This window comes from Sinocyclocheilus rhinocerous, unplaced genomic scaffold (assembly GCF_001515625.1).
Source record: "Sinocyclocheilus rhinocerous isolate Xijiao unplaced genomic scaffold, SAMN03320098_v1.1 scaffold2050, whole genome shotgun sequence".
Taxonomy (NCBI): Eukaryota; Metazoa; Chordata; class Actinopteri; order Cypriniformes; family Cyprinidae; genus Sinocyclocheilus; species Sinocyclocheilus rhinocerous.
The window spans coordinates 345,783-361,025 of record NW_015661574.1 but is presented as its reverse complement, the minus strand read 5'-3'; the positions used below and the strand labels follow the sequence as shown (position 1 = coordinate 361,025).

The 15,243-nt window shown below is 36.5% G+C and overlaps 3 protein-coding genes across 5 annotated transcripts in view; 1 reads left to right on the top strand and 2 right to left on the bottom strand.

Moving 5' to 3' along the window:
* LOC107726386 (cellular tumor antigen p53-like) overlaps positions 1-3,365 on the top strand; it is a 9,169-nt gene extending 5,804 nt beyond the window's left edge. For 2 of the 3 annotated variants that reach the window (XM_016535945.1, XM_016535943.1), the window contains exons 8-11: positions 989-1,128; positions 1,241-1,338; positions 2,500-2,603; positions 2,747-3,364. In XM_016535945.1, the coding sequence (XP_016391431.1) occupies positions 989-1,128; positions 1,241-1,338; positions 2,500-2,603; positions 2,747-2,843 (439 nt within the window). In that variant the 3' untranslated portion in view covers positions 2,844-3,364. Of the gene's footprint in view, positions 1-988; positions 1,129-1,240; positions 1,339-2,499; positions 2,604-2,746 lie in introns of all 3 variants that reach the window. The other variant, XM_016535944.1, reaches the window with a different exon arrangement.
* Positions 3,366-4,785: 1,420 nt separating this feature from the next.
* LOC107726358 (zinc-binding protein A33-like) lies at positions 4,786-8,790 on the bottom strand. Its single transcript, XM_016535901.1, has 10 exons — positions 8,748-8,790; positions 8,548-8,648; positions 7,618-7,698; positions 6,675-6,791; positions 6,443-6,574; positions 6,202-6,330; positions 5,770-5,821; positions 5,607-5,633; positions 5,448-5,474; positions 4,786-5,345 (listed from the first exon to the last, which is right to left on the bottom strand). Exons 1-10 carry the CDS (start codon positions 8,788-8,790, stop codon positions 4,786-4,788), a joined length of 1,269 nt encoding a protein of 422 aa, XP_016391387.1.
* Positions 8,791-10,708: 1,918 nt separating this feature from the next.
* Positions 10,709-13,630, bottom strand: LOC107726365 (macrophage-capping protein-like). The gene is made up of 8 exons (XM_016535909.1): positions 13,438-13,630; positions 13,169-13,323; positions 12,472-12,633; positions 12,186-12,335; positions 11,839-11,925; positions 11,533-11,665; positions 10,915-11,006; positions 10,709-10,830 (listed from the first exon to the last, which is right to left on the bottom strand). Exons 1-8 carry the CDS (start codon positions 13,628-13,630, stop codon positions 10,765-10,767), a joined length of 1,038 nt encoding a protein of 345 aa, XP_016391395.1. The 3' UTR covers positions 10,709-10,764.
* Between the last annotated feature and the right edge of the window lie 1,613 nt (positions 13,631-15,243).

Here is a 15,243-nt window from a genome sequence, read left to right as displayed (position 1 = left end):
ATAGGCTACCTTAACTCAAGCCATATAATGATTGTAACGTGCTGAAACATATTAATATAATAAAAGCAACCAAATGACAGCACTTATTAACATAACAGTCCATCGATGAGCATAAATCAACTGCTCATAAGGCTAGGAAATTTCCATTAAAAAAAATGGAACCCCTAAAGGGAATAGATACGAGATGGGAGGAAAAATATACTTCAGTATCATCTGTCGCAATTATATCGTTGGGTAATTACACTGTATATAAATTGCGGGCATCAGGGAGCTGTTATTAATATGCGGGCATTTAAACCACATTTGAACGCGCACCTGTTTTTTACGTTCACTTTCGAGATTCGCGATCACATACGGAACAGCACTCGGCAGTACTTACCACACATTTTACAAGATTAGATGTTTGTCAGTGGTGCTCAGGATCTGCAAATCATTCGCCATCATCCTATCAGTCATCTCTCCTTACTCTGTATATGTGGTAAGTGAAATGTTATGTACTGTGATGTAACATGCTACCGTTAGCAAGCGGCTAACCAGGTACCTTTAGTGGCTCTGTAGAATGCGTTATTTGTTTTCCGCGCCTTTCTGAATACGGATTCAGCCACATCTCTAACCTAGTCAGGGGTGTTTGTGTGGTCTGCACAGAACTCTTATTTGACATCGTCCCAAGTTACTGTAACCGTTATATGCTACGCAAGTCTTTTTTTATGCCATGCAAGTCTACAGTGTGCGCGTGAGACAATACTGTGTTCTTCTGTTGTCTTTTGACAGCTTTTAGTTGTGTTATTGGTAGCACCACCCTCTGCTTACATGAACGCGTCACCACCGCATCAACACGGAAAACATGGGGAGATTTTTTAAGACAATAATCTCACAACCTATTCGATATTCTATAATTAAATCAACTAATTGAATATTCGAAAATCGTGACCCATCCCTAATGTGGATACCAAGGATCATCAAAACAGCTTTTACTCTTGTCTTGCAGAGGTCAGTTGCTGGGCCGCAGGTCTTTCGAGGTGCGTGTGTGTGCGTGCCCAGGCAGAGACCGGAAAACTGAGGAGAGCAACTTCAGGAAAGACCAGGAGACCAAAACCTTGGGCAAGACCCCTTCTACCACCAAACGCAGTAAGTTTTGCGTGCGTGTATGAAAAATTCAATTAGACTGCACATACACTGCTCAAAATTAATCAAATTAATTTCTTCAGAATGTTACAGTAATGTGAATCTGATCTGACAGGCATGACTAAAGAATCATCTTCATCCACACCTCGACCTGAGGGCAGGAGGAAGGCCAAACTGAGCGCGAGCAGTGATGAGGAGATCTATACCCTGCAGGTGATCATGCACCTTCCTGTCTCTTTTCTTTTTATCATCCTCCTGTGATTTTCATGGAAATCGTAATGGGTTTTGAGGGACAAATTAACTAATAAAAAAAAAAACGAAATTAACTGCTAAATGGTTGTGCCACATATAGACTTGTGCCGGTATTCAGTAATGCGATATATCACGGTAATGAATATGCACGATATTCATATCGTGGGGACTTCTAAATACCGTGAATAATTATATATTACAAATTATTCCGAATTTTGAATGCATTTTAAGAATACTTTTCCCATCAACTGGTCAAAATGCACAACACTGTTGTATGCTGCCTGAAAGACATGTGTGCACTCTGATGTAAACAAGGGATAATACCGCATACCGTGATAAAAGCATTAGCAATTAATCGCAACATGAAAATTTGATACCGGCATATCCCTAGCCACATAATGATAGTAGGTAGTAAATTAAGCTTTGTTGAAAAGGCACTCACTATGATTCCTATAAAAAATAAAACAAATCTTCTGCAGCTTCTTGTCCTTTTATGTCTCTCATATTCTTTTTAATGTATACCTTTATTTATTTTTAATTGATTTAGTTTAAAAAAAAAATTTAACACCTTTTGAATTTGAATTTGAAGTTTATTGCAATTTGCACAAGTACATTACAGTACAAGTACATTGGAATTCTTGTGCATTTCTCAGAGTCAGCTTTTGTAGAAAAGTAAGGAGCAGTAAACATTCTCAAAAAAAAGTGCAAGAGAAAAAGAGGGGGAAAAAAGTCAAATGAATAAGTTGTATTGCACAATCTTGACTGTACATAAATAATATTGCACAGAACATACGTTTTGCACAGGACCAGTAATATTGCACAGTGATACTGCTCACAACAATAACAAATTAATACACTGTTGTTTTGGTTACATTTATTATGAACCTTTTTATGATTACCCCTTTTTTTAAATAATTTTTTATTTAAAACACTTTAAATTTCCACTGTATGACAGGTGCTTTGTAAATAAACATGCCTTGCCATGCCTAGTTATTGTACTAATCTAGCTTGTGCTTTTTAAATGGTATTGTGTACTACAAATATGGTTGGCTAAGACCTTTAACAAAAAAAAGTGTAGTCTGTGTTTGCATGACTTTTAAGATGAGCTTTCTCTTCATGCAGGTGAGGGGTAAGGAAAGGTATGAAATGTTGAAGAAGATTAACGACAGTTTGGAATTGAGCGACGTGGTACCTCCATCTGATATGGACAGATACCGGCAGAAATTGTAAGTGATATCATGCCACAACTACACCCTGCACAAATGTCTTTTTTTCTCAAAATCTAAACTGTTACAGCATCTGTCAACAGAGCTCATTTGACACCTATATATACACTACATTTCATTTATTACTTTTTTTTTTTTTTTAGATTCACCAAGGGCAAGAAGGAGAAGGATGGCCAAACGCCTGAGCCCAAAAGAAGCAAAAAACTAATGGTTAAAGATGAAAAAAGTGACTCGGATTAGGATGGTGGGATGCTGAACAAAAAAAAAAAAAGAATAGTTTTGCCTTTTTTGACTGCCTTTATTTTGCCTTTGTTTGACTAAAACAGCTTGTCATAGAGAGCATTTGGTGAATTGTGGACCCATGATCCCTCAGTCCTGTATGTCATTTTTCATCTTGTTCACTCTACTGGGACCTTTGTAAGTCAGCTGATCCAGAAGAGATCTATATGAATGAGGATAGTTGTGTTGTAGGTGTGTAGTACTTTATCAGTACTGACCCATCATTTAGCAAACCCGATAAATGAATGTCCAGCAGTGAGGTTTAGCTGTGTGTGTGGGATTTTTCCTGTTGTAGGTCAGTGCAGGTCACTTACCTCCCAACACGTAGTTTCTGCTCTCTGGTAAGGTTATAAATTTGTCACTGACTTGCTGGATGCCCACTTTGTTGAAAATGTACTAATACCAGTATTTTGTAACCTGTTTTGTAACCAAGTTTTTTTTTTTAAGAAGACTATTACAAGCCAATAGCTATAATAAAAATATGAAGAAAAAAAAATAACACTATTTTGTATTTGGAATCCCTTTTTATTATGTTAATTTCCGTTGATATTCATAAGCAAATGAAATTGTCTAGAACTCAGGGCATTTTTGAGTCCCTCCTGTTAATCTTGAGAAAACTATTCTACTGTTCCTACTTGATCTATGTTCTATGCTGTTTTTTTTTTCCTGTTTTATTACTGTATACACCTTTATCTTTTATGCATATATACACAATCATTTGTAGGTGGGGAAGTTTTTTTAAATTTTTTTAAAGTGTTTTTTAAATACATAATAAAAAATAAAAAAATCATTTATTGTGTCTTGATTTCTTTTTTGGTTCCAGCATTAAAGCACAGTAACGTTTTTACAATTTTAAATAATGAAGGTAAGAAAATGCATGCATGTAAGATTCATAATAAAGTAATTACATTGTGTGAACATTACCATAAAAATAACAACAACATTGTGTTATGTGTTAGAACTACCAGTTTTGAGCTTGTAGACAATCACAGTGTGCCTTTTATAGTATTTTTATGAATCTCTCAAAATATTCATTGTTGGCACTCCAAGCAGCAAAGCTTCTGAAAGGATGGTTCCAAATCCAACCCACTAAATGTAAACACTTTCTTTCCACACTAGATTTACATTATTGTTAAAAACAATCGTGTGGGCTAGAATCAAATGTTTTTTAGTGCTAGTGATGTGATGTGTGGCCAAGTATGGTACCCCATACTCGGAATTTGTGCTCTGCATTTAACCCATCCAAGTGCAAACATACCCAGAGCAGTGTGCAGCCATTTGTTGCAGTGCCTGGGGAGCAATTGGGGGTTTGGTGCCTCACTCAAGAGCATCTCAGTTGTGGGTGTTGAAGGTGGAAGAGAGCTCTGTTCATTCACTCCTCCCACTTACAATTCCTGCCAGTACTGAGCCACAACTGCCTCTTTGGCTTATATACAGACATTTTCTAAAAATCATTCACTGTACTCCTAGGCACTTTTGATTTGGATGAAATGGAGAATAGCATTCAGAAGCAAACCTCACAAAAATGATTTAAAGAATACCGATTCATCAAATTGTTAGCCATGCTCCACAAGGACGAATTGACCTGTACATTGTGAGTACAGTGGTTCAAATTCACAGAACTTTGTACACACCAACGCCAGAGTGATCTGAGGATGTGTCCGATTTCATCATTTTCCATGAAGAGGGAACTTGAGAAAATTCTCAGAATTTTGCATCTGTGCTGAAGTTGAAATTTACAACCAAAACATCTCAACAGTATTCAAATGATCTGACAATTGTGATCATTTTATCCACCTTTCCAATCTGCTTCGATCCAGATGATATGAAGCTGTATTTATATTTAAGCCTTAAAGGGCAGACTATCTGCCCTCATTAGTCCCCTATTAAAACATTTGTCAAGTTAAAAGAATTGTAGATTTTCACGAGAGGACGCCTCTGGTTTGACTTCTGTGGAGGACAGTGTGATCAGTGTGCGTCCATCCAGTGGTGCAAAGAGCGGGTACAACTTTTCACGGAAATTTGCGATGAATGTAAAGATATGTGAGCGTGTCTCTACTTTATAGAAAGACACTTGTCCTTCTTCATAGTCCAGGTAGACGCCCAGCTTTTTGGGCACAAGGGACAGAGGTAGCTCAGTCTCCGGCTTGGTACATGCAAAAAACTGCCGTGTGCTTCTCCATATTGTCCAGAAACCCTCAGAGGGGTTCATGGGACACCGGCCGAGCCTTTTGGAGGATGCAGTGGTCACTCCGATACGCCAGTAGCCATCATTGGCAATATCAACTTCCCAATAGTACCGACCGGAAGTGAGCCCTTCCCAGCCCAGGACACACGGCCAGCTGTCAAAGCGCTGGGTACTGAACGACACTTCAGTTTCATTCAGAGCTTCCTGTACCTTCCTTTTGTCATCTGAGAGCAGCAGCCATGGGTGGTTAGTCGTGGGGTCCAGTGTGATGTCCACTAAACAGGTGCAAAACGCGTACAGAGGTAAAATCGAAAAGCTTTCTTAAGCAAAAAATGAACTTCATTTGCAGATGAATCATAAACGGCTGAATCTGGTACCTGAAGCACTGCGGATCCATCTCCACACTATGGAAAAAAGCGATGAACATTATTACAGCAGTGATATGATGAATGTAATTACATTTTAGACGTTTGTCACATTTAACTGTGCACTGGACAAGATGCAACAGGTAACAAGATAAATACATAAATCAGTACCTGAGTTTGGAATGTACTTTGGTGTCTCTGTCAAAACAAATTGTACACATTGAATTGTCAAAAACGTTTAATCATTTAAATGATCACTTTTTCCTAAAAGGAATTTAATATAATTTGCCAAATCATCGTTTAGTCTACTGAAGGATTTAAATTGAAGGTTCACCTGTTTTCCAGGTACGTTGTTTGTTGAGGAGCCATAGCTGTGGAACAACACCCTAAAAATATACTGCTTATATTATTGAATGACATTATTATATATAGTATAATATATAGGAGATAGTATTGTATCCCTAATTTGTAGAAATGATTTAGCTGATTGTATTAAAATATATCAAATAAATATATAAACATATATAATATATAAACATCTGCATTTGTAATTATGCTGAAACTAAATCTCGGTCTATTTCTAGGATCTTCAAAATACGTTACCCACTTGGGGATGAGCGTACCTGTCTGTAAACTGTTTCAAACTGTTTACACAAGCAGTATCTCTTGATTATGAATGTTTGTCGACTCAGTTTATGGGTGTAAACTATGGACTCTAGTTAGAATTTTTCTGTATGTTTATTGATCTCTTATCTTCAACTTGTACCTGGCTGTCCTGTTTCAGTAGAGACCAAGTTATGAACTCCAAAAAAGGCAACAGAGTCAAGATTTTCCTCTTCTTCAGTTCCAGCTGCTTGAGAAAATGGGCTAATTCTTGTCTCATCACACCTACCCGCTGTACACGGGTAAAAAAAAAAAAAAAGACGTGCACACATAATATACTGCACATAGATTTAGCACATTATTACATACAGTATGTCTCATGGGGTCAAACCTACTGTCCTCACCTCCGACGCAGTCTGTAGCTCTTTAGCCCATTCCATGATCTTCTGCTCCATATGCTTGGAAGAATCCACCTTGTGCTCTTTCTGCTCCAAGGATGCATCTCTTTCTTGTCGCCATGTGCCCTCACTGAACAACTATAAAAAGGAGAATATAAACAGAGATCATCTTAGCAATGATCTTAATGAAAATAATGCATGATGTTTATACATATGTATCTTTTATCCTTGAACTCACATCGTCAACTTTCTTGAGCTCCTTTGCCCACTCAAGGATGAGTTTGCGGCATTGCTCCAGACTATACGGCTCTGCATGCACATTGATATTTGGGCCTTCATCTGCACTGGAGCCAGGCTAAAACAAACACACAGTTAATATTTATAATGATATTTTAGACATTAAGTGTAGACAAACACACATTACTGTCTGCATCAGCATCCCACAGTCCTTATTCCCACTCTTCAGACCCACAAAGGCTGTTAAAGTGTGTGCATTTAATTTAATGACACCCGAAAACTTACCTCACCCTTCCGTGATGCATTTCAACAACAGGACAATGCAACCGTAATGACAGGGTGACATGGGGTTAATTCTGTCTTATCAGTAGCTTTATGATACATGAATATGAGGCTTCTATAAAAGTGATTAACCATTACTGTGTATAAGATATTGCCAAGCAACCTTTATAACATTAAAATGACAGTTCACCCAAAAATGAAAAGCATTCCCAACTGACAAAAAAAAAAAGCTATTATGTTTTGCTAGTGTCCTCATTAAGTAATGAAAGCATTACTTTTGAATGTTCTACGAAAACATTCTTTTTTTTTCTACGATCGTAAAGGGAACATTTTATAATTTGATTTTATGGAACTTTTGAATATTCTCCAACCAAAACGTTTTAGAAATAAAATGCTCCATGAACAATGTATAAATCGTGTTTTTGTGCTAACGTTTTAAGAAAATTATTAAAGACCATTTTTACATTATTGGAAGAACGTTCGTTCATAACTTTGAGAGAACCTTGATAAATGTTGTGCCAAATCTGCATGACTCATTTTTGGTGGGGATTTTTCTGTGACTCTTTCTGCAGGTTTCATTTTTGCTCAGTAGGTGACAACAAATGACTCTTTTTGAGTGAAAAATCTATACATTTTAGGCTATAAAAAGCATTACATATTACCCTGGAGACATGTTCCACCTGCTGTTTCCACTGAGTGATAAACTTAACGCATTCCTGCTGGCTGCGGAGATCCTTCAAGTCCTGTAAACAACAGAAGGTGAGGTGTAATTTATTTGTAATTAGGAAAAAAGGTTGAATTTCAAAACCGTGCAGAAAAGAAACTGGAGGAAGTACAGTAGAGTAAGATGGGGTAAGATCCCCCCCACCTTGTTTTTTTTTCTCTTGACCACATGGCACAAAATCTCACTTCAGCACCTTTGATGAATGGCTATGCTATTTTTAATCTGAATATCAACATTTGTGAGATTTAGTCAGTCCAAATAGTTTTGAGGTTAATTGATCTAATTCTGTGTCTCTGGAAAAGAGTGATCTATGTCATAATATTATGTTGAATGGCTGAAAATTAATTTTTTTATTTTTTTGTGTCTATTTGTTAACGAGGGATTTTTGGACACATCAATGTTTTTTTTTGTGTGTGTGTGAAGTAAAAGTTATGTCTTTTATTTTGAAGTAAAAAGATCAAATTAGACCCTTAGGGTAAGATGGCCCCCTCAGAATTGGCACAGAATCACCCAAGTGGCATGTTGTTACTTATTATTTTTTAAATTTAATACTGATTGTAATTAATATGGTTATTATTTAACATTTCCATGGATTAGATGTACATTTCAGACATCTTTGCTTTCATTACAACCTAATTATTTGAAATCATTACATTTGGATTCATAGTGTTGCTATTATGACATATCTTCCATTAAAATATGGGCAATTAAATATGTAAACATTCATATTCCTGTATATAAGTCATAGAGCCATTTTACCCTTTTAGATTAATTTTTTTACTGGGATTTTTTTTTTTATGTCTGTCTTTGATTATTTTATTATTCAACTAAACTATCTGTTGGTTTACCTTTTGTCTAGGACTCTGACTGCTCTTGCTAGGAACTGAGCTGTGAGCCTGAAGACCTTCATCTGGAAGATTCCAGCGTACAGCTCCGATACACTCAAACCAGCTTCAGGCGCCTCATATTCTGTGACACACACACAAACATCTTTCGTTTCTACTTCTTAAACATTCAAACACACTATAAAATGTGCATGATTGCTAAAATCATAGTCTAGAAACTTACTTTTGCTCTTCAAGATACTCTTCATGTTGGCTGGTTTATCCATTTTTGTTTTGAGTACCTCAATCTTTAAAAGTCAACACAAATATATCACAAATGAAGGTAAAGTGCATAGAAAGCTTTTACTTACTGATTTAAAGGCTAATTGCTTTTACTTACTGTTAAAGGATAATTCTGTGTGGGGGGGGGTCTCTTTCTGTCTTTTATAAATATTAAAACATTGTTTAAATCCAATAGAATATAGGGAAGTTTACAGCCCTCACCTTCTCTACTGCAGGAGCAGACCAGCTCAGAGATGTGAGTTGCACGCCGGCAGATCCAGAGCACAAGACCCAGATCCTCTCCTGTAGTATTATGTCATCTGTATGGACTACACAATGAACTTTGTCTCCTCAAACCACCCTAGTCATTGACACATGATATCTCACCTATCAACTCATGTAAACTTCTGTTAACTAAAGGAAAAGCTTATGTAATCAATTTATGTGGGCTGAAAAGCTTTATGTATTGTTATGCTATGGTAAGGTCTAATCTTTCATTTCAAAGTCAAAGTTACTTATAATATAAAATATCAAATAGAATAAAGAGGCAACATACAAGCATGACTGTGTGTTTGGTTTAAATAGCAAACTGACTTAGAAGAAATAAAGGCAAAAGATTTTATTCAGCTTCTTTATTGAGTTGTTGATGTACTAAAACTGAAATTAATAAAAAAATAAATTCAATATCTCTGTCAATATATTGAAATGTACTGTGAAGTTCAGTCTAAGCCAAGACCAGAAATGAATCATGTGAAACTGTCCACTTCCTGTAAGCAAGTGCAATTTCACTTGAAATAATTAAGCAAACTGATTTAAAAAAATACATGCTGAATATGCATTTCTATATTAAACAACACTAAAACAAAATTAAACAACTGGGACAGCAACAGAAATAATGAAAATATGTATTGTTCACCTTTCTCACCGCACCCAGATGATTGTCATTTCAAGATAACTGCATATATCGTTTGCAAGAAATTAAACCACCCTCGTTGTATAGTAAGTTATTAAATGACTCAAAGGGTATATCTTTTCATTTTTAATTTAAGATTTAGGCAGTAAAATGCTACTGTGATCAGCTAGTCCTGAAGTATAGCTATTGCCAAAATCCTTTACAGTAAAACATGTCTGTAAAATAAAAGTTCTACAGTGAGAACAGTTAAGGAATAGTTAAGATAATTTAATTTGCTCATTGATTCTTTAAGGAGTCCATAATGCTCCTTTCTGTAGACCTGTTTTTAAACTTAATTTAAGAGTTATGATGGAAGAATGACTCATTAAGAATGTCAATTGGCCTTAATTTTGCTTGCAGTTGTGCAACTGTTATTAGTTAATTCCTTATTGTTTATGTATTCAGTGTTTATTTGCTCCATATTCACAGGTGAGAGCTCAGCCATTTGTCCTTCACATTGATTGGTTGTGGAGGTTTTAGTTTTAGATTAATGTACAGACTCATCCTTTATCTTGGTGAGTATCTCCATGATAAAAGACGATCACATTGAAGGCTGTGTATGTGTCGTGTGTGGTGGTTGCATAAGCATTGAGACTTTCTGTGGTGTCTGTGTGTGCATATATTTGATATCGGGACAATTTGAGGCTCAACATACAATATAACAAAGGTTAACAGACATCATGTCATTGCATGAGTATTTGAACACCACAAAACAACAGACCACTGTGTTGTATACAGGTATTTTAGATTAATGCAAAAGATTATGCATGACAAAAAATTAATCAACAATTCACATGGATTTTATATATATATATATATATAAAAAAATGTTTTATTTTTTTTAAAATAGGCAGTTCCTGAATAAAAATGACAGCCATCCCAGACTCTGTATTACGATACCTGGGATCAAACAAGCAATGGTTTGGCTAACAGCAAAGAGTTGCAACAGGTAAGCTAAGCTAGTATGCTGTGTGATTATACAAAATGAGCATCAGTTTCTACATAGATCCTAAATGTTGGTGTGTGTTTAACTCCAACTCTTGAAGAACTGTTTAAAGAGGACAGACTCACGGCCCTGAGGGAGAATTTCCACCTAAGGACACAAAGAAATGTGGTAAAAGAGGTCACAGTTCTGCACAGAAATGAAAATGAAACAGTGAGCTGCCAGTTATTGTACCTGTGTTCTCATCCTGGGATAGTTCATTTCTGTAATAAACTCATCTGCCACCTTCAGGGCGACTCTCTTCTCCTCTGCATTGGCTCCATTACCTGTGCATCAATGAAGAAAGTCAATGAACGAATAAAGTATGATTTACTATTCACACAAACATGAACAAATATGTGACTCTGGAGCACAAAACCAGTCATAAGGGTCAATTTTTAGAAATTGAGATTTATACATCATCTGAAATCTGAATAAATAAGCTTTCCATTGATGTATGGTTTGTTAGGATAGGACAATATTTGGCTGAGATACAACTATTTGAAATTCTGGAATCTGCAAAAAAATCAAAATACTGAGAAAATCGCCTTTAAAGTTGTCCAGATGAAGTTCATTGCATATTACTAATCAATGCATATTACTAATCAAAAATTAAGTTTTGATATATTTATAGTAGGAAATTTACAAAATATCTTCATGGAACATGATCTTTACTTAATATCCTAATGATTTTTGGCATAAAATAAAAATCGATAATTTTGACCCATACAATGTTTTTTTGGCTATTGCTACAAATATACCCCAGCGACTTAAGACTGGTTTTGTGGTCCAGGGTCACATATACACAATCACCTTTCCAAACATAGATCTTCCCATTAGATCCATTGTCCAGGATGAAGCAGTCATCTTTCTCCAGCATCTCTTGACTGAAAAGGCCTTTGTCACACAGTTTTGTCAAGGTCTTTTGGCCTGTTGCATTAGACACCTGAGAGAGACAAATATTCAGAGATGTATCCCTAATGTGAATTATTTTCCTAACATTCTTAGCCTTCAAACAGCAACAGGTTTTGTTTGATTAACCAATTTATGGATAGACAAACAGTTTGATTGACAAAAAAAGGGTTAGATAAAGCACAATACACCGTAAAGAGAGCTGACCTTGTAAAGGGAAGCAGAATTAGTGATGTCTGCTTCAGCGTCTTCTTCTGTTGAACTGTCCTTCAGAGCTGGGATTGGACCAAGTGCCTTTTAAGTAAACATAGAGATGGTGTTAACATTTCTAAACTATTTATGCATAAACCTATGTTTACGAAGTATGCATACATTCACCAGTGAAAATACATTCAAGTGAATTTTAGGATTTCTTTTTATTTGGTCTTTGTTTTGTTAAAGTGAATCTTAGAATTTCTTATTATTTGGTCTTTTTTTTGCACGTCAGCTGCATGAACTTGAATCTGATTATCATGTTATCCAGCACGATTCAAAGATTCAAAAGTGTTTGTCACCTGAACCATCTCCAGTGGTTCCTCTCCCTCTGTCACATCGATGATGTGAGCTTTCCCATTCCTTTCAGTGTCTCTGATCAGCATTGCTATCTCACGCACCTTCTGTCTCTCAAACATATTGGCTTTGGATCCGCTCCATGCGACTATAGTCTGAACAGAAACACACATGCATTTGCGTGATAACACCAACTATATGACTGGCCATGTTTATCCAACTAAAATACCATAGCAGCAAAATGCCAGACAACATAACAAAAAAAAAAAAAACTTTTGAAAAAACACACACCTCTCCAAGGTCCAGTATAAAACAGTCACCCTTGTTGAAGCTCCCCCAGCTGAGCTCCACCTCTCTTGCGCGGATGTTTTTCTTTCCTTTGACTTGGTACAGATGTGTAACTGGGCCAGTCCTGGACCTGGCATTCTTGAACCCAGACTCCACCCCGCCTTCCTGAGACGAGTCATTTTGTAGAGGTGTATTTTTTTGGACATACACAAACAGTCAAAAGTTTGGGGTCAGTAAGATTTTTTTTAATGTTTTTTAAAAGGCTCTTATGCTGACCAAGTCTGCATGTAATAGATCAAAAATGTAATTAAAACAGTATTATTGTGAAATATTCTTACAATATTTGAATATAATTTAAAATGTAATTTTTTCCGGTGATGGCAAAGCTGAATTTTCAGCATCATTACTCCAGTCTTCAGTGTCACATGATCCTTCAGAAATCATTCTAGTATGCTGATTTAGTGCTCAAGAAACATTTCGTATTATCATCAACGTTGAAAACATTTGTGCTTCTTAATATTTTTGTGGAAGAATTTTTTCAGGGTTCTTTGCTGAATAGTAAGTTCAAAAGAACAGCATTTATTGAAATATAAATGTTGATAAATTTATTGCACACTTGTTGAATACAATAGTAAATTCTTTGAAAAACAAATCTTACTGATTTGTTGTTTTTGTTCTTTTGCTGTCCCCTTACTCTCACCTTGTAGCTGGCTCCTTTAGGGAAGAGTCCCATGAACTCAGGTGACTCGTATCCTTGCACCTGTCGATGTTGTACTGGCTCTCCTCCCAAGAAGCTGGCCAGTTGAGTGGCAAGCATGGCACAAGCACCCTGCTCATCCCGGGACGACTTCTCACCTTGACCAGGGAAGGAGAGCCAATAGTAAGAGAAAATTCCAAATCTACAGGAACTGATTTTTTAGATTTTTTCCCATCCTTAATTATACATACATACAAAAACACACTACAAACCCATCCACATGTGCAGGTCACTTCCATACTTTCCACGGTTGCTGAGCACAATATATGCATCTCCATTGTAGAAGGTTCCCCTCTGCGATGGGTCAAGGAGCACAGCCCTCATCTTCTCCACCCTCCAGACCCACAGCCCTGGCTCTCGCACTTCATGGGTAAACTGGCTCTGTGCTGCCCTCAGATTAAGCATCCTGCTAAGAAAGAGTAAGGAGAGAGAAAGAGTGAGGAGTGTGTGTGTGTGTGTGTGTGTGTGCACGTAGAGGTCGGGGGCTGCATTATGAGAAAGTCAACAAGTGAAGAGAGGAGGAGGTGAGATAAGAAAAGGGGGAATGAAGCGAGGAGAAAGCAAGAGTGGATGAGAGAGAGAGAAAGAAGAGTGCGTATGTACAAGGAAAGAGAAAAACAGGGAGAGCAAGCAGAAAAAAAAGGAAATATCAAGTATTACAGTGAAATATTCTGGATATTGTAGAAGCAATGCTATTCAAACAGAGAATTATGGCATATTTAAATACAGGATGAATGAAATGTGAGACATGGAAAGCAAGACGAATAGTTTAGGGAAGGAGAAAATGGGAATGAAGGAAACAGAAAGTGGAAATATGGGAAGTGATGGGAGAGAAAGAGCAGCAGACAGTGAGATCGAGCAGGTTTGATGGAGTTAGCCTGATCTAGACTGTAGAGGTGGGGACCCTGAAGGTCAGGGGTCAGATATGGAAGCAGAGCACAGGATTGCATGCTCCATTAGAGATGCACAATGGGAAGGCTGGTGGGAGGTGAGAGCAGAGAGATCACATATAATAGAGCTGTAAAATGAGATCACACAAATAATTCATAAGGCCAACTGTTGCGCAGTCATACAAGACAAACGGCTTACATACACCCAGCCACGCTCACCAAAGACAGATAGACAGATCAACAGAGCAAGTTCTCCCCTAGCCAGATGTGGCATCAGAAACAGAAATAAACAACATGAGAGTGACGTGTCGTCCATTGGCTGGTCTCACATGATCGATGTTAAAATATCTGAATGTTTACACAATCACCATCTCCACATCAACCATCTCGAGAATGAGACGACTATTTATGTTTCCTCTTGAATGATTATGAGTGTAAATTTGAGTTTGTGTGATGTTGGAGCAGATGGTAAAGCGGTTGCACACTCACTTTGATGTCTGCTGACAACTCCTTCTTTCACTTCCCTATAACTTTCAAACATAGTATAAACTGTAAAACAGAATTGTATGAAATTGCAACCAAAATGACACTTTTTTTTAACTTCACTAGTGCCATTTTTAAAAATTCTAATTCAGTTCCTAAATTTAAAGCAAACAGAACACAGAATTGCGATTCGAGTTAGAATTTAAGGAATTAGAATAAATAATCTGATAATTGTAAAAGAAGTTTAACATTGTCATATAGGTACTGAAGACAAGTATCGAAAAGAAGTATTAAAAAGAAACAGTGTAGCCTAATCTTTTTTTTTGTAAAAGTAATAAAACGAATATTGAATATCTTTATAATATATTAATATATAAGTATATAATATATAATAATATATATATATATAAGTATAATATTCTATCTCTCTCTATATATACATATAGTTATATTTTTAAGTTATGTTTTAAAGAGCCACAACATAAAATTGTATTATCTGTCAATTTCCTACCTTAATGCGATAGTCTTTGTTGATGTCAGTACAGCTCCAGACAGTTCTTAAATGTAACAGTTGCCTGAACAATCGCCTCTACAGCATATACAGTTGACTGACTTGCTTCATGACTTCCTACCATTTCCCTCTCA

Bases quoted from the DNA above. Each gene is read 5' to 3' on its own strand.
- LOC107726365 (XM_016535909.1), bottom strand. From the start codon at position 13,630: ATGCTTAATCTGAGGGCAGCACAGAGCCAGTTTACCCATGAAGTGCGA. The intron at 11,666-11,838 runs GTCAGCTCTCTT...TGTCTCTCTCAG, and splicing joins ATTCTGCTTCCCTTTACAAG to GTGTCTAATGCAACAGGCCA. The intron at 11,007-11,532 runs GTGATTGTGTAT...ATTGATGCACAG, and splicing joins GAAGATCTATGTTTGGAAAG to GTAATGGAGCCAATGCAGAG.
- LOC107726358 (XM_016535901.1), bottom strand. From the start codon at position 8,790: ATGGATAAACCAGCCAACATGAAGAGTATCTTGAAGAGCAAAA. The intron at 8,649-8,747 runs GTAAGTTTCTAG...TGTGTGTCACAG, and splicing joins GAGTATCTTGAAGAGCAAAA to AATATGAGGCGCCTGAAGCT. The intron at 6,575-6,674 runs GTGAGTTCAAGG...TCCTTTTTATAG, and splicing joins AGCTCAAGAAAGTTGACGAT to TTGTTCAGTGAGGGCACATG.